Here is a 27,890-nt window from a genome sequence, read left to right as displayed (position 1 = left end):
TTCAAAACTATTGATTTTTAGATCCTTGTAAAATCCCATCTACATAAAAATGTTTATTACACTAGTCAATGCATTTGTTTTCAGCCATAGAGATCACATCTATATGGTCAGATTTGCCAAAAGACATATCTAACATCGAGATTCTGACAGGGAGGAGTGGACCATCCCCTTTATATATATATATATATATATATATATAAAGAGAGAGAGAGAGAGTTAGGTGTCTATTGTGATTCCAAGGGTATTTTTTAAAATCTAACGTAGTAGATGTATTCAGCACAGTCTATTTGCTAGAAAACAATGGATTATGTTTTTTCAATGAAAAAACATGCATTTTTAAGCTTGAATATTTATAAAAAAATTAGAGTATTGATTTTCAAACCTTATAAAAACCTACTCATGTATTAAAATTGGACAACCCAAGAGTCTATTCTTATAAAATCAAGTATATAGGACACATCTGTATGGTCAGATTTGAGAAAAACATGAAAAAACCATCAAAAGCCTAGTATTCTGGCGGTAGGCATGGATTGGAGTAGACGGCTACCCTCTACTATGTGTCTGTCTGTGCAAGCCTTTATATTGTGATCTTTCCTTCTGCAGGGGATGTCGATACTAGCTCTAACTGCACTGCTTCCACAACTGAGACCTCCAGAGTGCACCAACTATAACAACGGCGACGGCGAGTGCGTCGGGCCAACTCGGATGCAGCTCGGCATCCTTTTCATGGCACTGGCTCTGCTAGCAGTTGGTGCTGGTGGCATCAGGCCCTGCAACATAGCATTCGGAGCGGACCAGTTTGATTCTGCAACCGAGAAGGGCAGGAAGGGAATCAACAGTTTCTTCAATTGGTACTACTACGCCATGACAATCGCTATGCTGGTAGCATTCACAGTTGTGGTGTACATACAAGACAGTGTGAGTTGGTCACTGGGTTTAGGAATCCCTGCACTTCTCATGCTGTGTTCCATCATAGTCTTCTTCCTTGGGACCAAGATCTACATCATTGTGGAGCCACAGGGAAGTGTGTTCACAAGCATCTGTCAGGCTCTTGTGGCCTCTTTCAGGAAACGTCATGTTCGGATGGAGAATGTTGTCTACTTTGATCCACCCTCCTCGGCATCCAAGCTACCACTCACTGATAAATTCAGGTACCAATTTTTGTTCCTTGCATTGTCACAAGGGTATGACCGGACTCGCGACACGAGTTTGACATGTGAGTTTTTTATTTTTCTTTTTTCTTTTTTTTGTAAAATAAGGCATGAGGACATGGGTTTTTAAAAAAAAAAATTAATCAATGAAAAGCTATTTATTTGATATTTTATTATTGAAAATTGTATTTTTATTAAAATATTACAAAAAATCTTAAAAATTCTAAAATAATATCTATATGTGTCAGTGTCCATGTCATAGGCACACACAGCCAAAATGTTCCTTGTAACGGATGTGATTAGGTGATCCGGCAAACACATGTGCTTGGGGTCCCCCTTTTGAATAGAGGGCCAGCCACCAGAGCAGATCCAGTGATCGCGCCGAGTACAAAAAATACTCAGGAAATGAAAAATACAGAAAATCGCTGTGTAGTGATTTTCTGTGTTTTGGGTTTTACACAGAAAATCACTGCATACGATACTGATTTTCTGTGGCCCGAGTACTTTGTCCCGATCACCTAACCACGCATCGAGCAGGCCGAACACTTTATAACTGTTTGGTCTCGATCATTTGATCTGCTTTCCCGTCTGACATTATCACTAGCGAGGGACCAATATGTACTTCTGTTTGATGTATTGACTCCTTTTAGAGCTACCAGTTATACCAAAATCTCCATGCAGTTCACACATAATAATGAATCCTTTTTCTTTTTGAATGAAAAATTGTAAAATCTCATTCTTGGCAAAAAATATCAGTGAGGAAAATTTTGCAAAATTTAATTTGTCTGTGGAAAAATTTGGGAAAAATATAAACAATATTAAAAGCCCTTTAATAAAAACATGGTATTTCAGAATAGGCAATATATTATCCTTTTGGTATAATATCACCTTTGAAATATTGCAATAAAATCAGAATATTTTTAGAATATGATTTATATTCATGTCTGAGTTCACCTACCATTTCTTTTTTCCTTTCTTTTTTGGAAAAACATGGATTTCACCTTCTATCGTTTTTATAAAATGCAGTGTTTGCGCCTCAAGGAACCAGCCTGAGGCACAAAAAAAAGAACTTATTTGAGATTTTCTATTGATTATTGGTTTATAGGACATTATATTTTTCAATTACATTTATGTAATCAGTTTCTTAGTTGCTTTTATATGTTAATCTCATATTTTTTAGTACTTATTTGAGGTTTTCTATTTTTGATTGGTTGTTACTTTATCAATAAAGCATTTTATTTATTTATTTATAAAATGCTTAGCAAGGGGACCTTAAGGGTTTTACCAATTAGAAGCCAGCTAATGTGCGGTTGATGGAGGGTTTTATCCTTTAATTAATCTCTCTCTCTCTCTCTCTCTCTCTATATATATATATATATATATATATATATATATATATATATCTTTTTGACATCATAAGGACATTGTCTTAAACAAATAAACCAAAAAAACAAAAAAATTATTTAAATCCCTCCTGTTGCTAATATTCTCTAAGAGTCCTTACTTTAGAAAAAGGCATTTAAGAACCAACTCTTCACAGAAACTGTCCACGATTTTTTAGCAGGCCAAGGGAAAACGCCCCCATCAATGACCGCACAACGGCTGGCCTTCAGTTGGTAAAACCCTTCAGGTCCCCTAACCACCGGAGAGTACACCCAGGCTCCCAACATCGACCTTGGGGCAAAGGATGCTCCTCGTGAGTTTCGAACATGAAACGTTCTGCCAACTTGATAACATTCACAAGTCACGCCTACCAAAACGAACAGAGCCCTTAAGAGCACGACATACCTCTTTGGTAAAATGCTAAGCAGTTCCTATTGTGTAACAAAATAAGGAAGACAGAACTTCTAATTAAACCATGAAGTATACTTTTTTAAGAACATGAGACCCTTTTTGAAATATCTGATAAAAGAAGAGCTTATAATTCATTACGATCAAACGTTTAGAGCCCTGGGGGTAAGGGGTAAGCCCAGGGAGTTTTATGCTGTAAGTATTGACAGGCAAATCCAACACAGCTAGGTCTCTGATCCTGGTTTCTCAGTATAAATATAAAAAGAATGTTTAGAGCTCCTTCTCTTAATGTTCGAAGTTTCTAGTAGCATGAGAAGCATAAGAGAAAGATCCATTGAGAGAGTGGAACATTATATGCCCACCACATATCTCACTTGTTTGAGATGTGAGTGGGCTACACTCTTACAATTCCCAAGTGAGATGTGCTGTGGAGATTGAATATGACCGAAGATGGATTATATGGATATGACCTGATCTGATCCTCTAAAATTGACCAACCACGTAACCATAAAAACCGACTTTTCAAAAACAAAAAAACAAAAACAAATTGGCATACAAACATGTTTAAAACATTATTCACTTTGGTATAAGTAGTTTAACAGCCGACACCATTTAGATGGGATAAGATAAGATAATAATGCTAATAATTATCTTAGTTTTGTTAAAATTCAAGATCTGCCACCATTATAAGCCTTTTTGTTATTGTTATATATATATATATATATTATATAGATATAGTAATGATAGGGTGCTCCCGGAGCACATACTCCCATCTAATAGAAGCTCCAAATTTTCAAAATTTGAGTGGTTTTTCATTGATCAGACCATATAGATATGATCTACAAAGTTTTGAATCATGTGATTATGGCATAGATGTAGGCTTTTTAAGATCTACAAAAATCAATGTCTAACAATGTACCAAAATTTCATGACTTAAAAAAACCTATTTTGATGTTCAAAAAACATGATTCCTATCAAATACTTTGTGTGAAGTACATCTATAAGGTCTGATCGAGAAGATGCAGCCTACAACTATGATTTCTAGTATGTGCTCCTGGAGCACCGGAGCATTATATATATATATATATATATAATTGTTTCTTTTTGCAGCAACACATTTCTCCACAATGGAAATTTTTGATCTGCTCTCAAATGTCTCCACAGGTTCTTAATCAAAGCTGCCATTATAGTTTCGGAGGCCGAAGTAACACCAGAAGGTTCACCAACTGATCCATGGAAGCTTTGCTCAATACAGAAGGTGGAAGAGCTGAAATGCTTGATAGGAGTTTTCCCCATATTGGTTTCAGCTGTAGTTTGTTACATGGCAACAGCTCAACTGAACACATTATCAGTTCTCCAAGCCCTCAAAATGGACAGACACCTTGGCTCAGGAAACTTCCAAATCCCTGCAGGATCACTCTGGATGATCACCTTGCTTGCTCTTACATTGTGGTTACCCATTTATGATCAATTAATTGTCCCAGCAGCAAGAAACATTACAAAGCAAGAGCAAGGCATAACTCTACTTCAGAGGATTGGGGTAGGATATGTATTAGCCATTCTATCAATGTTTGTAGCTGGCATGGTGGAAAGCAAGAGAAGACATGCAGCCCTACTGCATCCAAATATCAATGGAATTTCACCTATACATATCTCTGTTCTGTGGTTGGTGCCCCATTTTCTAATATTTGGTGTGGCGGAGGCCTTTTATACTATAGGGCAAGTTGAGTTTTGCTACAAGGAGTTCCCTGAACACATGAGGAGTATTGCTGGTGCCATACTTTTCTGTGCCGTTAGTGTGTCAAGCTACCTTACTAGTCTTCTGGTCACTGTGGTTCATAGGACCACAGGGAAGAAAGGAGGAACCAACTGGCTGGAAAATGATATTAACAAAGGTAGAATAGATTACTTTTACTACCTAATTGCAGTCATGGGAATCTTCAATTTCCTATACTTTTTAGTTGTTTCTAGTAGATACCAGTACAAGGCCACCACTCAAACTCAGAACATTGAAGATGAAGAGAGGGGTGCCAAAAATGTTGTGCAAAACATTGTTGTTAAAGAGGGGGGTGATATAACAGTTGAGAAAATTTCCGAGGGAAAATGAAATTTTCTGCCTCCCGTGAACATTAGAAAGGATGCCATGTTCAAGGGTACCTATAGGAGTGCAGTGTATTGGAGTACATATCTTGGTAAGCTTGTATTGATGAGAGTTAATGTCTCAACTGTTGAAAATTAAATCAATGTGTAACGTCCTCTTTACGAGGATGGATCGTGTGAAAATAGTGGTGAGGAGTTGAAAAGTCGGAAATTTGAAAAGGCTGTGTTAGTGTGTGAATAATGTGAGTTAGCAATAAAAGGTTAGTATTATTATTAGTATTAGTGGGTTAGTGGCATACGTGGGTGTGTATCTTAATGGTTGTATGCCTATATAAAGAGGCATTAGATGTGAGTGTAGGTGTTATTTGTTTCCTTATTCTCTTTTTGTTAATGCATTGAGGTTGTTCCCTTGTGACTTACATTGTAAAGTTGTGTCTAGAGTCTCTTTTGCTTTTGTTGAGTCTGATGTAAGCTGCCCAGTTCAGGTGAATCAATACTCTGAAGGGGCAGCCCTTATACTTGAACTGTAATAGCCTGCAGGTAAAATTGTGAATGAATCAAATGCATTGAGATTTCTTTTGTTCACCCTCATTGTGATTGCTTCTTGTGATTGCAATTCTTCTCCCTCTATTCTCTCTTGTTCTCTTACACTCTGATTACAAGCTTCTGCGACTGGTAAGCGAGCGATAAGTAAACTTGCGATAGTAAGGAAGGATCATCGCGCCGCACTGGCCTATTGAAAGAAATAAGCCCATGACAAGTGATATCAGAACCCGTTCTCGTGTTGGGGAAGGGACTCCAGAGTCGGTGTCGACAGACACGCCGATAGGCTGCGATTTATGAGCAAGACATCATGGCGCCTTATCAAAACTTGCGTAAAACCAAAGGCAAGGCCGTAGCCGAAGCTGAGGAGATGGGTTCACCTTGGGGCCAAGAGCAAATGGATGCAACCGTCAACAGGCTGGTGGAAGATGTGACTTCGCACAAAGAAGTGATTTCATGCACATTTTAATCATTCGGTGGACTGAATGATATAATGGCAATCCTCCAAGAGCAAGTGATCTTGCTGATGGAACAAGTCACTTCATTGACGACTACAATGACCGACTTGTAGACTGAAGTAGAGGAGCTTCAGTTGAAGAACCACACATTGCAGCGGATAGTGACCCTAAATGGCGAAAATGGTGAGAGGCCATCAAGGATAGATGTGCCAAGATCAGCAAAGTTCAATGGTTCTCGCGACAGAAAGACCATTTAGAACTTCTTGTTTCAAGTAGAAGACTACTTGGATACTCAAAATGTGATCGTTGAAGATCTTAGGATCAAGGCTGCAACAACTCTACTTGATAGAGATGCTATCGCTTGGTGGAGGCAGAAGTGCAGTGATATGGAGAGTGGTCAATGCATGATAGACACCTTTGACGACTTCAAAATGGAGTTGCGCAACTATTTTATGCCGAGGAATGCATAAAGATAGACTTACAGATTGATGACAGATCTTATTCGTTGCAAGACTATGTCAGGACGTTCCAGAAGCTTCTGCTTGAGGTGTCTAACATGCAGATGCGAACAAGCTCAACTAGTTCATTGTGGGACTTCAGCCATGGGCACAATCTGAAGCGGAAAGAAGCAACCTTAGTACTTTGGAAGATGCATACGTGACAACCGAGCGCTTAGTTGACACTCAACGCAAGCCCTTTACCCCATCAACCAAGGTCAGAAAGAAGCCTGACTATAGAGGCAAAAAGGATGAGCGACACGACAACAAAGGTGAGGCATCGACATGCCATCAATACGACAAGAAAAAGAACTATACAAAGTATAACAACAACAAGAGTGCGGTTGTTACATGATGGTTCTGTGGCGATAGGCATATTGTCAGGCATTACCCAAAGCGCCTCGTGAATGACGACGGACATGTCAATGTTGCACACGCAGAATGTAGTGATACTGAAACCATGCAACCAAGGATGGTGGCTATGCGATCAATTAACACAGCTAGAAGTTACGCAGTTTAGAACATGCAGGGTATCAAAGAACTGATGTATCTCAAAGTCATTATGAATGAAAAATCTACTTCAGCAATGTTAGACTCCGGGGACACACACAACTTTGTCTTGCGGGAAAAGGCAGAGCGGTTGAGCTTAAAGCCCAAGCCAAAGTAGAGGACCATCAAAATGGTGAACTCTGAGGCTAAGCCCATCCTTAGTGAAGCAAGAGATGTGGCTATCCAAGTGGGGAGTTGGGCCGAAAAAGCCAACTTCTCTGTGGTGCCTTTGGACGATTTTAAGATGATTTTAGGTATGAAGTTTCTGCGAAGCCAGAATGTTATGATGCTGCCAAAGTTTAACACATTGATGATCATGGGGCCAGACCCGTCCCACACAGTGCAGTGCTTTATGTAGAAAGACAAGTCTTCAGTGTTATCAGCAATGCAGCTGAAGAAGGGTGTCAAGCGTGGAGAACAAACATTCTTAGTTGTCGTGCACGCAGAAGAAGGAAAGATGCAAACAACAGTGTTGCCAACCCTAACCCCACAGTTGGAGGAGTTTCAGAGGGTGATGCCTCCGAAATTGCCGAAGCATCTTCTACCAAGATGTGAGGTCAACCATAAGATTGAGTTGACCCCACGAGCGAAGCCTCCCGCAATGGTTCCATATCGCATGGGGTCAGCTGAGCTGAAAGAGCTGCGCAGGTAGCTAGACGAGATATTGGATGCATGCATCGTTCGTCTATCGAAAGCCCCATTTGGTGCCTCGGTCCTATTTCAGATGAAACATGACAGCTCCAAATGGTTATGTGTGGATTACCGTGCTTTGAACAAGGTCACGGTGAGAAACAAGTACCCGTTGCCACTGCTAGCAGACTTGTTCGATCAGCTAGGCAGTGCTCGTATCTTTTCCAAGCTTGATCTGCAATCGAGTTACTTACAGATGAGGATTGCTAAAGGTGATAAGCCGAAGACAACTTGCATCACCCGCTATGGTGCTTACAAATTCTTAGTAATGCCATTCGGATTGACGAATGCTCCAGCCATGTTCACGATTTTAATGAATCAGATCTTTTACCCTTACTTAGACAAGTTTCTGGTAGTCTACCTAGATGATATCGTAATCTATAACAACAATATGGAGGAACACGTTGGGCACTTGCGAACAGTGTTTCAGGTGCTGAAGGAGAATGACCTCTATGTCAAACAAGAAAAGTGTCTCTTCGAACAAGAGAAGATCAACTTCCTTAGCCATGTTGTGTGGCGTAATGTGTTGCGTATGGATGGGCAAAAGATAAGGGCAATCCAAGAATGGGTTCCGTTAGGTAAAGTACCAGAGTTGCGATCATTCCTTGGTTTGACAAACTACTATCAACGTTTCATCGAAGGTTATTCCCTTATTGTTGTGACCCTCACAGATTTGTTAAAAAAGAATCGGTATGGCTCTGGACAGGAGCTACTAAGATACCTTCGATGGCTTGAAGAAAGCCTTAATGAGGAAGCCAGTGTTGTGACTGCCTGATCACTCAAAACCCTTTGAGGTCCACACAGTCGCATCAGACTTTGCCATCAGCGGAATTATTATCCATGAGGGTCATCTGATTGCATATGAGAGTTATAAGCTAAAGTAGGTAGAGAGGCATTACACGATGCATGAACGTGAGATGACATCCATCGTGTATTGCCTCAGGACTTGGCGACACTACCTTCTAGGTGCCCAATTCATCGTCAAGACAGACAATGTTGCCACAAGCTATTTTTAGACATAGAAGAAGTCGATGCCTAAGCAAGCTCGTTGACACATGTTTTTGGTTGAATTTGACTTTGCCTTGGAGTACAAGGTTGGAAAGACCAATGTTGTGGCAGATGCCTTGAGCCGCAGGGTTGAACTGGCAGATGCGCGCGCGGTGTGTTCTGAAGTGTATTTGAAGGGCACATTGATGAGCCGCATCTACGAAGGTACGCAACAGGATTGGACAGTACAACACCTTGTTTCTCTGGCGCAGATAAGGAAAACTCAGCTATTTTGTCTACAAGACGACCTTCTCGTGACAAAAGGAGGATGCAACTTCGTGCCGCGGTGGGGAAGCCTCTGTCGAAAACTGCTTAAGGAGTGCCATGATACACTATGGGTTGGCCATCTTGGTCAGGAGAAGACCTTAGCACTCCTTGAGCGCGACTACTATTGGCCGTAGATGAGAGACTACGTAGAGGGGTATGTGCAAACATGCCTCATCTGCCAGCATGATAAGAGGACAAATTAGAAGGCTGTCGGTCTCCTTGAGCCTCTACCAATTTCAGAACATCCTTGGGATATCATCTCTATAGACTTCATTGTTAGTATGCCAAAGGTAGAGGGCCTCAGTTATATCCTGGTTGTGGTGATCGTTTCTCAAAGTATGCCACCTTCATCCCTGCTTCTAAGGAGTGCTCTGCAGAGTTTTTTGTAAATCATGTGGTGAAGCACTGGAGCATACCAAAGAGCATTATGAGTGATCGTAATACTTGCTTCATGAGCAAGTTCTAACGTGAAGTATTTCAGCTACTTGTATCTGATTTACTGTTTTCAACAAGCTTTCATCCGCAGACAGATGGGTAAACAGAGCGCATCAACAGGATACTTGAGCATTACCTTAGGCACTTTGTTAGTGCCAATCAGAAAAATTGGGTGAAGCTTTTTGGCGTGGCACAATTCTGTTACAATCTGTAGAAAAGCGAGTCTTCAGGCCACAATCTATTTGAGATAGCCATGGGGCAGCAGTCACTGACCCCGCACACTCTTACCACACAAAAAAGGGAAGGCCATCTTTCGCCTATCAGTTTGTTCGCGACTGACACAAGCAAAATGAGTTGGCGAAGGCATTCTTACACAAAGCGACAAAGAGAATGAAGAAGTGGGCGAACAAACACCATCGGCCCACAGGATTCCAAGTTGGAGACCAAGTGTTGGTGAAGTTATATCCTAGTCGCACAGGCATCTTCCGCGGGCGGCACCGCGGACTACTCAGAAAGTATGAAGGACCCTTCACCATCACAAAGAAGGTGGGCAAGCTGGCATACAAGTTGGAGTTGTTCCCAAACTTCAAGGTGCACCCGATGTTCTACGTGTGAAACCTCAAGCAGTTTCATCCAGATGATGAAGATCCAAAACATAGCGTATCACAATGCACTCCCATCATACAGAGGGCCTCAGCAGCACAACGGGTCGAGAAGCACCTTAGTGAAATCCTTCTCCATACGGTCAACTACTTGGGTGAAGCGAAGAAATACCTAGTGCAGTGGGAGAAAACAATGAAACCTACGTGGGAGTCAGCTTTTTGGATGAACAGTTGCTACCCGACTGAAGTCAAGGCTTACTATGAAACAGATGGCACCGATGACGGTGCTTGATTTGAAGGGGCGGGCATTTTCCCTTGTGACTTACTTTATAAAGTTACCTTTAGAGTCTGTTTTGCTTTTGTTGAGTCTGATATAAGCTGCCCGGTTCAGGCGAATCAATACCCCGAAGAGGCAGCCCGTATACTTGAACTGTAATAGCCTGCTAGCAAAATTATGAATGAATCAAATGCATCGAGCTTTCTTTTGTTCACCCTCGTTGTGATTGCAATTCTTCTCCCTCTATTCTCTCTTGCTCTCTTGCTCTCTTGCACTCTAATTACAAGCTTCCGTGACTGGCAAGCGAGTGATAAGTTGGCTTGCAACGGTAAGGAAGGACTGTCGCACTGCACTGCCCTATTAAAGAAAATAGGCTCGTGACAGAGGTATTTTAGTGTTTATCTTGTATGTATGAGTGTGGTAGAGCTTATGTTTTTCTTCTTCTTCCAACATTTTTGGCATCAAAGCTTAGTTACGGTGAAGCTTAGTGTAGCACTGTGGTAGTTAAGATAGTAGCTATAGCAGAAGATCTACAATTAGTGCAGAGAGGTAATCATTTTTATGATTCATAATGTCGAATGGTATGAATACATTCAACCTCTGGTTCTTATTTTTAGTTGTGAAAATTATGATGGCTTATGAAGTAAGAACGAACATATCAATTAATAAGAATATTGAGCATGCATTTCAATCTAAGGTGGAGATTTTTAATAAAGAGAAAATCGACAAAAATTTCTTTGATCATAAGTATACATGCAGAGGAAGAGCTAGCTATCATGGTCGTGGTTATGGTTGAGGACGAGGGAGATCTTATACCACCCAACATAAATCAAAAAGTGGCGAGAAAGGTGAAAAAAAGCAAAGGCACAAGGGAAAATAATGCACGTTTTGTAAAAAGATGGGTCATGAGTCATACTATTGTTATAAAGCAAAGCAAAAAGCAAAATCTGTTGAAGAAAAGCAAGAAGGTAACTTATTTCTCACTCGCTTAAATTTAAATGAAAGTATTGATGATGTGTGGTTTTTAAATAGTGGATGTAGTAACCACATGACAGGTAAAAGAGATTTGTTTTGCTACATAGATGAATCAGTGAAATTACAAGTTGGGCTTTAAAATCACAAGCATGTAAAAATTGAAGCCAAAGGTACCATCACAGTTAAGACTAAATCAGACAGTGAAAAGAAAATTAGTGACAACTATTATATTCCTAGCTTAGCTCACAACTTTCTTAATGTGGGTAAGTTGATTAAAAAATGTTATTCAATAATATTTCATGATAATATGTGTGAAATTAAAAGTAGAAAATCTAATATTCTACGTATTAAGATTCACATGGCTGACAACAAGAGGTTCCCTCTTGATATCTCACATCTTGATGAGTGTCTTTTTGCTGTTAATATAAAGAATGACTCTTGACTGTAGCATCTACATTATGGTTATTTGCACTTCAATGGTTTGAAGTTGTTAAGCCAAAAATAGATGGTATGTGGTTTATTGTCTATTGTTTATGTTGATAATGTGTTTGAATGTTGTGTTTATGGCAAATAACATAAACAATTATTTTCTATTGAAAGGGCTTGGAGAATCAAAAAGCCTCTTGAACTGGTTCATGATGATATGTGTGGACTGGTATAAACTCCATCTTTGAACAAGAGTAAATATTTTTTATTATTTATTGATGATTTTTCGTATGAGTTGGTTGTTCTTTCTTATTCAAAAGTTAAAAGCATTTAAAAGATTTCAGGAATTTAAAGCCCTTGTTAAAAAAGAAACTGTGTATGTTATAAAAACTCTCTACACTGATAGAAGAGGAGAATTTTTATATGATAAGTTTGATTATTTTTGCAAGCAAAATGGTATTTTCATGCAACTGACTGTAAGAAAAGCACTAAAACAAAATGGTGTTGTCGAGCAAAAAAATTGAACAATTATAGAAATGGCTTGAAGTATGCTAAGTGAGAATGAGCGCTCAAATGATTTTTGAGCTAAAGCAGTGGCAATGTTAGTTCATCTTCTAAACATATCGCCAACTAAAGCAGTGCACAATAAGACCTCGTATGAAGCTTGGTGGAAATGAAAATATGATGTAAGCTTCCTGAGAATCTTTGGTTCTGTTGCTTATGCTTTGATCGTTATGATGATCATGCCAAAATGGATAAGAAAAATGAAAAATGCATATTTGTTGAGTACAATGATAAAACAAAGGGCTGTCAATTGTTTAATTCTACTACTAAAAAGTTGGTTATTCGAAGAGATGTTTTTTATGAAAATAATGTTGAGATTGTAAAGGAGAATTAGGTCAATATTTAACATTTTTTGAGGATGAACTTAAGTCGACTCCATCAAATGAGAATATGCCATCCCATGGGTTTTCATGTCCTTCCTCTTCAAAAACATCGTTTAGTGATTTGAATAACCTTGACAACAACACTCCCCGAATAATGTATGATCCTTACTTGAATTTTATGAATCATGCAATGTTGCTCTTATGACTGCAGTGCATATAATTTATAAAGAGACATGCGAAAAAGAAGAATGTGAATAATCTATCAAAGATATTGAAACTATTAAGAAGAATAACACATGGAAGCTTGTAGACTTGCCACCTGAAAAAGTTGCAATAGGTGTGAAGTGAGTCTACAGGGTGAAGTGCAACTTTGATGAAAGTGTGAAAAAATACAAAGCAAAGTTAGTTGCAAAAGGGCATGCACAAAAACCTGGTATAGGTTTCTTTGAAACTTTCTCTCTTGTTGCTCAAATTGAATACATTAGACTTGTTTTGACATTAACAATTCAAATAACATGGCAAGTTTTTTAATTTGATGTCAAGTCAACCTTTTTAAATAGTTTTTTAGAAGAAGACGTATGTGTTGAGCAAGCACAAGGATTTGTTGTTGATGGAAAAGAAGAGAAAGATTAAAAGTTGAAGAAAGTTCTTTATGGTGTTAAGCAAGCACCAAGAGTATAATATGAGAGGCTTGACTCATATTTTCAACAAAATGATTTTCATCAAAGTGAAAATGAGCCTATGTTATATGTTGAAATGTAAGGTAATGATGTTTTAATTGATTGTGTTTGTGTGAATGATATTGTATACATTTGTTCTTCAAATCTTGGCATTGAAAAATTTATGAACAATATGATGCAAAACTTTGACATGATTGATTTGGGGCTCTTGCTTTACTTCCGTGGATTTCAAATTTATCAAACAACTGATGGTGTTTTTATCTCTCAAGAGAAATATGCACTTGATCTTCTTAAAATGCACAATATGTCAAATTGTAAGGAGAGTTTTACTCCAATGAATACAAATGATAAGTTGTCATGAAATGATGGAACAACTCATGTTGATCCAAGATTGTTCAGAGGCATTGTTGGTGGGTCAATGTATTTAACTCTATCCTGTCCAAATATTATATTTTCTGTTAGTTTGATCTCAGGATTCATTCATGATCCTTTAAAGCATCATCTTGAAGCAACCAAGCGTATTCTTTGCTATATTTGTGTAACCAACAATTATAGAATATGGTATTGTAGACAACATAAAAAGCATAAGTGGGTTTAGGTTTTATATCATGGAGCTCTAAGAAACAATTTTCTACAACATTATCATCATTCGAAGCCAAATATATTATAACTTTTGCAACACCTTGTCAAGCTGTATGGATGAGAAGGATTTTAGAAGATGGGCAACAATCTCAAGTTTCTGCAACAAAAATTTATTGCATCAACCTGGATACAATAACAATGACAAAAAATCATGTTTTTCATTTGAACTCTTCTATCATTTCATTTGAAATGTTGTTGTTGAAGATATAATTGTGTTGAAACACTATTCTATAAATGATCAGCTAATGGTCTCACCAAAGTACTTTCACATCCAAAGTTCATCAAATTCAGATATTCACTTGGTGTCTCCAGTTTTGCATCAAAGGGAAGTGACGAGAGCTAATGTGTCAACTGATGAGAATTAATGCAATGTGTAACGTCCTCTTTGAGGATGGGTCGTGTGAAAATAGTGGTGAGGGGTTGAAAAGTCTGAAATTTGAAAAGGCTATGTTAGTGCGTGAATTGTAACTGTAGCAATTTGAAAAGCCCATGTGAATATGTAAATGTAGCAATAAAAGGTTAGTGAGATTATTAGGATTAGTGGGTTAGTGGTATGCGCAGGTGTTTTAATGGTTGTATGCCCATATAAAGAGGCATTAGACGTGAATGTAGGTGTGTCATTTGTGTTATTTGTTTCCATGTTGTCTTTTTATTAATGCATTATGATATTTTAGTGTTTCTCTTGTGTGTAAGTGTGGTAGAGCTTATGTTCCTCTTCTTCTTCCAACATGTATATGTATGTGGTGCACGTACATGCCCAAGTGCAGGAAACGAAAAATTTATGTCAACTGAATAAAAACTTTAAATTTCTTGAAGTAGGTTTATACACACTCTCTCTCACCTGAACACACAACTATGAGACCTTTAGGTTATGAAAGCAATCTACCTACAGCCAAGGGAAACCCCCTCCCATCAGTGACTGCACATTGGTAGACCTCCATTTGATAAACCCTTGAGGTCCCCATTGTCAACCGAGGAGTATACCCAGCTTCGACCTTATATCAAAGGACATTCACTGTGGGTATTCAAACCTTGGTCCTCCCAATTCAGATGTCAAACCACAGTCCAACATTTTTTGATTGCATGATAAGAAAAGAACAAAGCTTCCTCAACCTTAGGGTGCATTTGATTACCTTGAAGCCCACACCTTGATCCAACCTCTATGCAAATTGTGTATATCCTTGTCTTAGGCCAAACCCTCAAAACCCACTACCCACCCCTCATATATATATATATATATATATATATATATATATATATATATATATATATATATATATATATATATATATATATATATATATATATATATATATATATATATATATATATATACCACCATATACTTATATGGTGGTACACAATTGATTTACATATATCTAAGCTCTAAAAGCAAAATCTAACCATTGGATCACAGTTAGCATATTCTATTTAGTATTTTCATGTGTTAAGTTGACTTCAATATGATGTTTTATATCATTTTTAAGCCACCTTTATTTTTAAGAATTATTAAGCATTTATTTTCATAGTCTAAAAAATGAGTGCACGTCACCTTGTATTGGAACATTGCAAGTTCAAATCCCAATGGTATGGTTGTATATTTGGTGGGGGCTTGCCTACCTAAAAGAACATGATAAAACCTTCTAATATACTATATAAACTATGTTAAACACATCTATATGTTTACTGCTTGATCACTAAATCTATATAAAAGAGTGTATACCACCTTATGTTATCATGATACATAACCACCATATATTTTCTAATAACTAACTAACTATATATATATATATATATATATATATATATATATAATGTGAGAATTGAACATATTACGCCCCATTTCTCATTCTGCCCCATTATGCCCCATAGTTTTGAAGTATTTTACGTTGATCTGATCAGATGTGTTTAACATGCTCAATTTAGTGGGAATCTACTCTTGAATCATGTTTTTCAATGAAAAACATGTTTTTATGAGCCAAAAAAAATTAGTACCTTCATAGCCTTTGATTTTGGATCATCGAAAAAAACTTGTATACATGTAAGATTCTAGTAATCCAAAAGTCATTTTCCACTAAACAAAACCTATAGATCACATCTATGGTGTTAGATGTGAGAACAAATACCAAAACAATGCAATTTTGAGGGGTAGAATGAGAAAGTGCACATAACCAACACATTACTCTCTCTCTTTATATATATATATATAGATAGATAGATAAGGAAACCTCTCTCTTAATATCCAAATTAAACCTCTAGGTAAAATTCTATGAAATTTAAAATACTCGAGGCTAATTTGGATTCCAAAATAATTAGGAAACTTTCAAACCCATTAACTAATAATCCTATTTCTTGACTTAGAAAACTAATTTGATCTTTTTGACTTTAATTAAGGTAGAAAGGAGTTGGGAAAGTTGAAGGGCCCACATAGGGGAGGGGCGTCCCACCCTATGGGATCCAATTTTACTTATTTAATTAATTTAAATTTATAATTCAATACCCTAATTAATTCAATATTGAATCTAAATCCAAATTAGATCTAAATTTCATTTAAGTTAAATTTGCATCCAATCTAAATCTAATTAAATTCCTAAATTCAAATTCACATTCAATTTAAATCCAAATTAAAATGAAACTCAAATTAGAATTATATCTCAAATGAAATTCACTCAAGACTAAAATTAAATTTCAAATGAAATCCAAATCCAATTGAAATTTAAATTAACTTAATATTCAAGCTCAAATTAACATTTAAATTAAATTCTAATTCAACCCAAATTCGAGACCTGAAAATTCATCTTTATTTATTTCATAATTATATAAAATTTGCAAGTGTTACACACAGAGAAAGAGAGAGAGATGGGTGTAAGGTCGAATGCCAGAAATACTTCAATCTATCAAACATACGATCATGCATAAACACTGACTAGATTTCACTGTGATCACAAATGCCATAGGGTAACTGCCTACTTCAATATGTGCTTATCACTAGCATGTTGGTCTTTTGAAGGTTTTTTTCATGTTTTTCTCAAATCTGATCATATAAATATGTTCTACATGCATGATTTTAGAAGAATGAAATCTTGGATCATATGATTTTGACATGTGGATATGTTTTTATAAGGTTTAATGATTGATGGCCTACAATTACATAAATATTCAAGTTCAAAACTTCACTTTTTTAATTAAAAAATATGATCCAAATATCTTTTTCTAGCAAATCAACCATATTGAATACATTTGCAAGGTCAAGTCTGTGAAAAACACCTTGAAACCCCTTGTTCACTCACAGTAGGCTCCTAACTTTTATAGGAACCTATTCTCATATATATATATATGAAAGGTGTTAACTACCTACCACCTACTAAGGATGGCAGTGGACCAGGGCGGAGGCGAGGGACAAGGTCTCCACCCCGTCCCGTCTCAAAATTCTTCCCTTCATCCTCGCATAGGTTTTTATTTTAACCACCATCCTCGCCTCCATCCCCGTTTCATGTCTTCTATCTCTGATCCAAATGGGGTGAGGCGGGGCAGGGCAGAGCTCCGTTTCTCCCCGGTCCACTGCCATCTCTAAAGGTATTTTAGTTATTTTATTAACGGGGATCGACAATGAGGTGGAGGAAAGCATAAGTCCATCCCCACCCCCATCCTTGTACGGGTCTTGATTTTAACCTCTATCCCCGCCTCCATCCCCATTTCATGTCCTCTATCCCCGGTCCAAACAGGGCAAGGCGGGAGCCCATTTTTTCCCGATCCATTGCCATCCCTACCGCCTACAAACGGGTGTTATCAGGTTGTTTTTTGCACATGACCCTACTGATATGTTTGACATAATTGATTTGCTAGAAAACAACACTTGGATCTTTTTTTTTTTGTACAAAAACATTGTTTTTATGCCTTAAATATTCATCTAAATCTTTGACCATCGATTTTAGATCTTATAAAAGCGTACCTGCAGGTTAGAATTGGACAATTCAAGAGTTGGTTCTTATAAAATCAAGCACGTGTAGCACATCTTTACGATCAAAGTTAAAGAAAATATGAAAAACCCCTTAAAAAACTTGGTAGCCGCTAGAAAAGTTGTCAGCATCTACCACCTACTCTCTCTTTATCTATATATATACAAAATGTGTTCTCATATAGGGATGGCAATGGACCCGGGAAAAGTAAAGATCTAACCGAACCCGCCCCATTTGGGGTGGGGATGGAGGACATGAAACGGGGAATGGACTGGGGATGGAGGTGAAAATAAAAAGTCATGCAAGAATGGACTGACACTTTCCCCCATCCCTTCTACCCCTGCCTCATCCTCAATCTCTGTTAGTAAAATGATTAAAATACCCTTATTTATTTAATAAAATTATATATATATATATATATATATATATATATATATATATATAAATACTAAACGGGGATGAAAATTTGGATGAAACGGGGGCGGGGATGGGGATGGGGATGGAGACTAGGACTGTAAATTTGAGATGGAGGTGAGAATGGAGGCCCAAAGTCCTCCCATCACAGGGATGAAGGTCACTATTTTGAGACAGGGCAGGGATGAAAACATTGTCCCTTGCACCCTCCCCGGTCTAATGCCATCCCTTTTCTTGTATGGACGCCAGATTGTTTGATTGGGCAGTACAAGCTAGTACTCCTTCAAACCATGCATTTTTAAAAATATTTGAAATTTGACAAAGAAATGATCATCCTGCCCCTCGAGACCATCATGCTCAGTGTCAGCCATACACCCATTATTTTTTTTCTTTCTTCCCCTCTTGGCCACCCTCGTCTGGGGATCCACCACTACCACCGACGGACTGGTTGCCCCCTCCTTAGCAACTGCTCCACCCTTTGACCCTCGGCTCTGTGCAACCACCATTGTTTCCACCAGAGCACCACTGCTACTGCTAGTCTCCCCGTCTGAGCATGTTGCTGCTCCTCTGGTCTTTGTCCATGTGCAACCACCACCAGATATTATAGGTCACTCCTACATGAGTGCCAACGACACTTTCAGCGCTCTACAACACCACCACCACCACCACCAGATTTCCATTGCTATCGGCGGTCGTCCTTGCCTTAGCATCACTCCACCCTCAGCTACAGACCCTTCTATCCCTAGTAGCATTGTTTTCTTTTTCTTTTTTCAGTCTAAAATGTACTTCAATGCATAGTTCTCTATTTGTGACATTTCCTTCAATGTGGCATGATATTTTCTTGTTTTGGTTTGTTTTTAAATTTGACTCTAATTGTTGGCCTCATTTTTGCATATTAAGTTAAAGAAAATTGTCATGAAAGGTGATTCATCTAATGCTTGGAATGGGATGCCACGAGTAGATAAGCTAAAGACATGTAACTAAGATTGAAATATCTTATTCAAGATCTAATGACAGTTGTGATTAGAGAAGGGTTGCTCAGCCACGAGCCCTTATATTGCAATTTGTATTTCTAAGAAGTTACTTGTTTGGAATTTCAACAATGATATCAATATCTGAACTCTGTAACATGAAACTCATGCATCACATGGAACACGATCAAGTTCATGAAACTCTACATAATGGTAGAGATGCTAGTTCGTTGTTCATGTTTTAGCATGCCCTATTGTGTTGTCAATAAGAGAACTCTTACATTTTTTATATTTGTGAAAGTTTAAATATTGTTTCCTTAAGAATTGCATTTACCAAGTTGCAAACTGGATAACAATAGTGCACCATTGACCCAAGGGGTTTAGCGTAGTGGGATGGGGCCTATGCCGTTTGATGGGCAGCCTAGATTCAAATCTTACGGGTGTCACCTCCTAGATAAGCTGAAGCTTGGCAACTCCTTGGGGTCAAGGGGTAAGCCTTCAGAGTTTTACGTTGACAAGACAATGACCCCTAAGTACGGTAGGCTGAGCCATCATGACTAGGTCTCTACGCTTGAAGCAGTTTCTCTGACTAAAAATAAAAAACAATGGTGCATCATTCTTTCCCAAAAGAGGCTTGTCTTCATCCTAGCCTCGTGAAGATGAGGTATGCCATGTACCATGGTTTCCCTATGTGTTAATAATAATGATATGTGAAGGTCATATCATATCTGTAAAAGGGCATATTTTCAAAAGTCGAGAATTAAAGATTTTGGTTATGAAGGGATTTCGATAAATTGACAGGCATTTTGAAGAGCACAACATTTTAGGAGGACAGTACAATTATTTTTCGCACTTTTTATGTTTAGATCCTTTCATGCCTCCTCCTTGTAAAAGCTTTCTCATGGGAAGGAAGAGTTGACAGGATTTTTTAGAAAATTGTGTTAATTTTATGCAAAATCTTACCTTTATGAGACCTAAGAGACCATTTAAAAAGAACTCATTCGGTAACTTTTTATCAAAAGATAGACATGTTATTAAACAATTATTTTAACCTTTTGAAAATATTTAAAATTTGCATTGAAATGACAACCGAATTAGCCTATTCAGGCTGGTTCTGACAACATTGGTTCGAGATTGGGTGAAATCACATGACACAAATTTTATGCATTAAGCACCTAACCGCCCTTCATCAAGCCTTGGGCTCCACAACTGACACGCCTGTTATGAAGACGGAGGGTGATCATGTGCTTAATGCACAAATATTTGTACAATCATATTGCACCTCATATTTTCACTTCCTTATATCTTAGATGGTCCCAAAATTTTTTTGAGAAGTCATTGATGCCTTTGACAAGGCATCTACACCATATAAAATAAGTGTTTGAAAATAAACTCCAAACCTTGTATTTGGGAGGTCTCTCGTGACTAATTACCATTAGAGGTGCCTTTGATCCAATGTTGTTAGTATCAGTGCATATTGGCTTGTATCTGTTGATATGTATCATATCAACAAAAAAATGATACAATACTAACTTGAATTGACTATTTTTTAATAAATAAAAAATAATTAAAATTATTTATATAATTATTTTAATGTGTCACATTCGGATTGATACAAAAGTTTTTTTTTTAATTATTTTTTTAGCCAATTCAAGATGATTAACTAGCGAATCATTATCGGCCTATATTCACATGAATCATTGGCCAAACGATAGAGGGCCAATACCGATACCGACAACATTGCTATGATCTTATGTGCCCAGATGAGTTAATTAAGATTAAAGATTAAGTCTCAATTAATTTGAGTAGGGTTGTCAACGGGCCAGGTTTGGTTTGGACCCAGGTGAAACCAAACTTGGATCAAATTTTTGGATATGGTATCAGGTTCAGACCTAGGTCTAATTGGATCCACTATAAGAAAAATCATGCCCAAACATGATAAGAACTACATGAACCAAATTCAAACCTTACCCGGTAAAATCATATTTTTTGTATCATTTTTACATTGAAAAATTAAGGGTCTTAATCAGAACTTGGGTTGGGTTTGGGTCTGATATAAAATTTCATAAACTATACTTTGGTCCATGTATTAATCAGACCTTCGGGTGTAAAGTCCACAATTTTTTTGGATTTTTCATAAACAATAAGGGATTATCTCAGTATTTTTATGATTAATTAAGTGATAATTAACTATCAATATAATTTTTTGATTTTTATCAAGTTAATTAAACATTTTTGAGCTTTGTAAACATATTTGGATTTGAATCTCGATGAGGGATCTGCGATGATCGACCCCCATGAAACCAAGTTCAAAATGAGCATTGGAGAACCTAGGATCCAATGAATCTTTTAGTTAAAACAAGTTTGCATCCATAGAGATCCAAATTTGTAAACCTATATAATAAGGGCTCTGATGCATTCAATGGACCCAGTCTGAGTTTAAAATAGTTTCAAGTTGAATCTCGAAATAGATCTGAATTATTCCAACCTTAAGACTTAAGTTTGGATTCAACCTCAAAATGAGCATGATCCAGAAGGGAATTCAAATTATTAGACACATGGGGTCTAGGATTGGATCCAAATAGATGGACCAATTCCAAACAAATAAACAAGTATATATATATATATATATATATATATATATATATATATATATATATATACCTGGATAGAGATCCTTTTAAGAAATCGAATCAGATCCATTAGATGAATCCAATTCACAAAAGTGAATATATATATATATATATATATATATATATATATATATATATATATATATATATATATATATATATATATATATATTTGGATAGAGATCTTTTTGCGTATGCTTGCTTTATTAAATTATGTGTGATTTACATAAGTACACACACTTTAATGTGTGATTTAAATTATTTTTTAATTACGTGTGCAAGATGTTATGCTTTCATGCATCAAATATTTTTAATTATTGAACTTTACAAAACATTAACCCTATAGGATTCAAACATTAAAAGATTGTTCAAATATAATAAGTTTGATATGTTTCAGAAATACACATCTGAATCTATTTTTGAATGGGAAAATGTGAAACTTTGATTATATGGACTTCGGTCGCAAGAATATCAAGTTTCTCAATATGCATATGAAAATAATCTAGATCTATCTCGACATGAGGATCAAGATATCATTTTTTACAACGATAATTTTTTAGATTACCCTTGTTGGTTTTAGAAAATAAAAACATTATCTTTTTTTTTTAAAACAGGGTTGATTATGATAATTGTATACTATAAGATTTTCAAGACATGCCTATACACTAATGAATGAGTCAAGGTTTATCATAAACCTCGTAGTACAATAATGCACCATCATATAGAAAAATCACATGCAAATTCGAGGATCGCCTTCAGAGGCAAGATGCTTGATCAATTTCAAGATCAAAGCATGATGAATGAGTTACAATAATAACAAACTTAGGAACTTACACAAAATGGGTAGATGATTTTTACCCGAGCGCGATATATACTAACGTGGTAAAACTCCTTAATAATAGATGACCCAATGACCCATTTATACATAATGCTTATCTGGAGAAGATATGAGGTACAAGCTTCAATGAATAAGTTGTTTTCGATGTCCCCAATCATTAGAGTTATGAGACATTACTATCAATTGTTATCTTATGTAGTAGATCTTATAACTTTTGTAGAAATATGATGCATCATCATTTTTTTTGGCCTCTAGAGAATTTTTTCTCGATAGCTATATCATCTATTTTGGATCGGATTCAGCTAATCATTCGGGGTACCAATTTATACAAAATAATAAACCCCCCAATGGTATCCATCTGTATCCACGATTTTGTCCTATAAATACCCACATATAGGTTAATATTGAAACAAAGTCTTGAAATGAAAATGATATCCTGCATCTACAAATTTGCCGATCGTTTAGTTGCTTAATACTTGTATTAGTTCTATACAAGTACTATCATTTTCACTATAAAAAAGATTAACTACAAAATTTTAACTTTTTTTTATATTTTAAAAGTTAGAAATTTTAAAGCATTACATGGGTCCAGACCCTTGTATTAATCCGGTCTTCTTATTTATCAACATACCCAGATCGTATAAGGTTTGGTTTCAGACAGGGTCTGCATATGAGTAAACCAGGCCCGTTGACACCAATAGATTTGAGACATAATGGGTCAAGTACACCAAGCCAATCACGCACTTAATCACTAATTATTTTCGTGCATACGCGTAGTGGGTGCTAACTATACGTACATAGCCGTTATGACGACGGTTTCTGGTACTCCGCCTGTTGCATGAAGCGGCGACACAATAATAAATCTGATTCACTAGTGAAATGACGCGTTGTTCTTATATTTTCTTTTTGGATTGAAGCTTCCATTCAACCAATTTTGAGTCAAAACTGCTATGCTTGGCCTTGGGAATATACGATGATAAAAGCCTTAATTGTGTTCATCGTGGATAACAGCTAGTAGAAGGTATCTTTTATTTTTTTTAGTTCAAGGAAAAAATATATATATATATATATACGTATATATTTATTAATTTTTTAGCTCATCGCGTGATGTATAAGAGAGAGAAACTATTCATCTAGCTGCCGACAAACATTGATGAAATCTTTAAATGTTAACAAGTTGGCAATAAAACAAATAACAGTTGTCCTCAGTATTTCTATCAGCCCGGCCCATAATAAATCTCTCTCTCTCTAGCGTGTGGGAAACGAAGAAAAGAATCTCTTGGCATCCGAGTGGAGAAAATTTTGTGGGTGGCAGAGAAAAGGAGGAAGCAAATTAAAGAAGCAATGGGTAGTGGACAAAATCATAAAATCGAAAAAAATTCAAGCTTAATGGCAATCTGAGATCGCGATTGCCCGTCGAGATCGAAAGACAGATCCATTTGGGTGGTGAGAAGGAAGAAAGGAGGAGGAAGCAGCCAGGGATGGTGGTCGGACTCTGCATGGACGCCCGAAGGGCGAGGCAGATGCAGAGGGCGTTCAGGAGCGGGACGGTGACCCTCCTCTGCCTCCTCATGACAGTGGTGGTCCTCCGGGGTACTATCGGTGCCGGCAAGTTCGGCACGCCGGAGCAGGACTTGGACGGGATCCGCCGCCACCTCGCTTCCCGGAAGCCGGTGGAGCCCCACCGTGTCCTCAAAGAGGCCTCCGAGACGAAGATGCTCGATTCGTCGTCGGCGGCGGCAGAGGAGGAAGACGACCCACCACCGGATCCCAGCAAGCCGTACTCCCTCGGCCCCAAGATCTCCGATTGGGACTCGCAGAGGTCGGAATGGATCACCCGCCACCCGCATTTCCCCAATTTCGTCTCCCCCGGCAAGCCCCGGGTCCTCCTCGTCACCGGCTCGTCACCGAAGGCCTGCGAAAACCCGGTGGGCGACCATTACCTTCTGAAATCGATCAAGAATAAGATCGATTACTGCCGCCTCCACGGCATCGAGATCTTCTACAACATGGCCCTCCTCGACGCCGAGATGGCCGGCTTCTGGGCGAAGCTACCGCTGATTCGGAAGCTCCTCCTATCGCACCCGGAGGTCGAATTCCTCTGGTGGATGGACAGCGACGCCATGTTTACTGACATGGTCTTCGAGCTCCCCTGGGATCGCTACAAGGACTCCAATTTGGTGATGCACGGGTGGAACGAGATGATCTACGATCAGAAGAACTGGATCGGATTGAACACCGGTAGCTTCCTCTTGCGGAATTGCCAGTGGTCGCTCGACCTCCTCGACGCTTGGGCTCCGATGGGGCCGAAGGGGAAGATCAGGACGGAGGCAGGAAAATTGCTCACGAGAACACTCAGGGACCGGCCTGAATTTGAGGCCGACGATCAATCCGCCATGGTTTATCTCCTCGTCACGCAGAGGGAGAAGTGGGGGGATAAGGTGTATCTGGAGAGCGCTTACTACCTTCATGGGTATTGGGGAATTCTGGTGGATCGGTACGAGGAGATGATCGAGAATTATCACCCGGGGCTCGGCGACCACCGGTGGCCGCTGGTGACGCACTTCGTCGGGTGCAAGCCCTGCGGGAAGTTCGGGGACTATCCGGTGGAACGGTGCTTGAAGCAGATGGATCGGGCGTTCAATTTCGGCGACAATCAGATCCTCCAGATGTATGGTTTCACGCATAAGAGCCTCGCGAGCCGGCGGGTGAAGAGGATTCGGAACGAGACCAGCAATCCGCTAGAGGTAAAGGACGATCTCGGACTTCTCCATCCTTCATTCAAAGCCGTCAAGGCAGCTTCATGAGGGCCACAGGAGAATTTGATCCATAATTGCAGTTTGCACACGATACAGAGATCTCATACATGTTTTTTCTCTGACCTCTTGAATAATCTGAATCAGTGATGTTTTCTTCCTTGTATTGCGGTTCAATTAATGGGATACTGTTGTGTTCTTTTGCTCGGAGATTGTATTCTTTTTTCTAGCTTAGACTTGGTAATGCTCAATGAAAGTTATACTTCTGTGTAGACTGTAGAAGCTTTGTCCAACTGGTCTTTGAATTGTCTCTGTGCTGGGTATACCATGTGTTTGATTGATGCATTTTTTTGTAGAGCATTTCACGTCTTATTCATTGGGTATCTGTTTAATCATTAATCTTTTATTTTCTTTCTCTAATTGGATTGACATTTTTGTTACTGTTCTTGGCAGAGAAGCAACGGTTTTCTTATAATTTGAGTTGCATTCTATTGATTTTTGCAGTTTAGTGATATGTTGTATAGTGAGGGTGTGATCAAATGTATTTTTTACTTGGGGACTAAGCAATGGAGTAGGATGTGTAGTGAATTGATGTTAAGAAATAAATTGAAACTAGAAAGATTGTTCCTTTCTTATGTGAAAAGGATTCTTGAACTGCTGAGAACTCCAACTTTTCTATAACACCAAGATTAAAGTTGGCTTTTTCTAGATGAGTTCTGCACACTCTGTAAGGGCTTCTACTTTATCTTTAGTCTTTTGTGCAGTGAAATAAATGAGAATACGTGCCTCCATATGTTGGCGTCATACACTTAGCTACATGATGACTCGGTTAATTGTTGGATTTTCTAGCTCTGAATGATCTTCAAGTGATTCTGAAACAAGTAAAGTTGGTTTTTTGTAAATTGACCGAGTAAAAGTAAAGCTGTTAATGAAATCAGTTTCATTCCTTGCATAAGCACCCAGTGTCATTACAATCTACATCAAAGCAGTTCTTATCTGTATATAGATAAAAGTGAGAAGGCTTTCATCTCTATCTGATTACCAATGTTTGGCCTCTTTGAGATATGTCAATGTTACCTTCTATGTATATATTGTTCCATGTTGTATACGATCAATTTACATTCTTGTACTCGTGCGGTTCTATGCTGCAAGCTTTTCTGTCTGGCTTAGCTAAAATGAATATACAAAGGAATTGTCCTTAAGGTGGCCTTAGGATAGAACCAGCTTACAAAAGTGGGATAGGCTGGGACTTGGATTGTGCTTCATAGTGTGATTCCCTAGCTTATCAACTTTTAGGGATAACTGGAGGCATCCCAAAACCCAGATGTTAATTCTTTTCTAAGTTTTCATGGTGCTACACCCTGTTCCTGGGATCTTAATGTTAGTTTCCTGCCAGCTAAAGGTTTGGACCCTAGTTTAAGAATGAATGGTGTCTACGTTGGTGTTCTAGATTGACAACAAGCAGAATCCAACTTTTGATGAAGTTTGCCCCCTCTTCGGTGTGAACTGACATATCTTTGTATGCTTAATAAAAATTGGTTATTTCTCATGGAAACAATGAAACATAGGATGTTTGATGAGAAAACTGTCATGGTTCATGGCTTAATTTGAGGATGAACCATCTGAGGACACGGCAGAAGATGGATTAGATATATGGTGCCACTACCTTTTTTTTTTGTAAATAATCATGGTGCAACTACTTGGACAAAAAAAGATTCAATTTTATCAAGGAACTGGCATTCTGCTTTCAAAATTTTTCTGTCATATCTAAGTAGTCTTTCAAGAGATTATCTTAGATCAATAAAGTTTGGAGTTATATGCCATTGGCGATGTAGTTGTGTACTCTGAGTTCCATCTTCTAAGGGTGAGTTATAGCCCATGAGTGTATCTCTCCGAAACTGACCTCATAGATGAGTATGTTATTGCATTGCCAGCCACTGACATGTGCATGCACATGGGCACACACGCACACACAGCACACATACATAAAGGAGCTTCAAGAGTATATCGTATTGCTCCAAAAAATTCCTTGCAAACCTCCACAAGCAGAGATAAGCCACCTACAACATTCCAAGTTCCATTCTTATATGTTGTTGAAAACTTATAATCTATTGCATTCAAAAGGAATACCTTCTTCTATCCAAGCTATAGCAAGGATTAGGACCATTCTTCTAATATGTGGTTTTATCCATATTCCTAGGAAAAAAATCACATGCAGATGCACAGAAAAAATTCTGTAAGAATTTACTAATTATCAAAATCTCTAAAATTTTAAGGAACCTTCAGAAATTTGAGAAGACTG

General features: G+C 38.0%; 1 protein-coding gene and 1 pseudogene across 1 annotated transcript; both read left to right on the top strand.

Annotated features, from left to right (window-relative positions):
* Window positions 1-606: 606 nt before the first annotated feature.
* Window positions 607-5,049, top strand: LOC149830484 (protein NRT1/ PTR FAMILY 2.13 pseudogene; annotated as a pseudogene).
* Window positions 5,050-24,078: 19,029 nt separating this feature from the next.
* Window positions 24,079-25,977, top strand: LOC149830483 (xyloglucan 6-xylosyltransferase 2-like). Its single transcript, XM_090016545.1, has one exon. The coding sequence runs from the start codon at window positions 24,314-24,316 to the stop codon at window positions 25,637-25,639; it is 1,326 nt and encodes a 441-aa protein (XP_089872671.1). The 5' UTR covers window positions 24,079-24,313; the 3' UTR covers window positions 25,640-25,977.
* Window positions 25,978-27,890: the final 1,913 nt, after the last annotated feature.

Source organism: Nuphar pumila, chromosome 8 (assembly GCF_984573655.1).
Source record: "Nuphar pumila chromosome 8, dmNupPumi1.hap1.1, whole genome shotgun sequence".
In the NCBI taxonomy this organism is placed as follows: Eukaryota; Viridiplantae; Streptophyta; class Magnoliopsida; order Nymphaeales; family Nymphaeaceae; genus Nuphar; species Nuphar pumila.
Note: the sequence above shows the minus strand (reverse complement) of the source record. Positions and strands in the feature narration are given on the sequence as shown.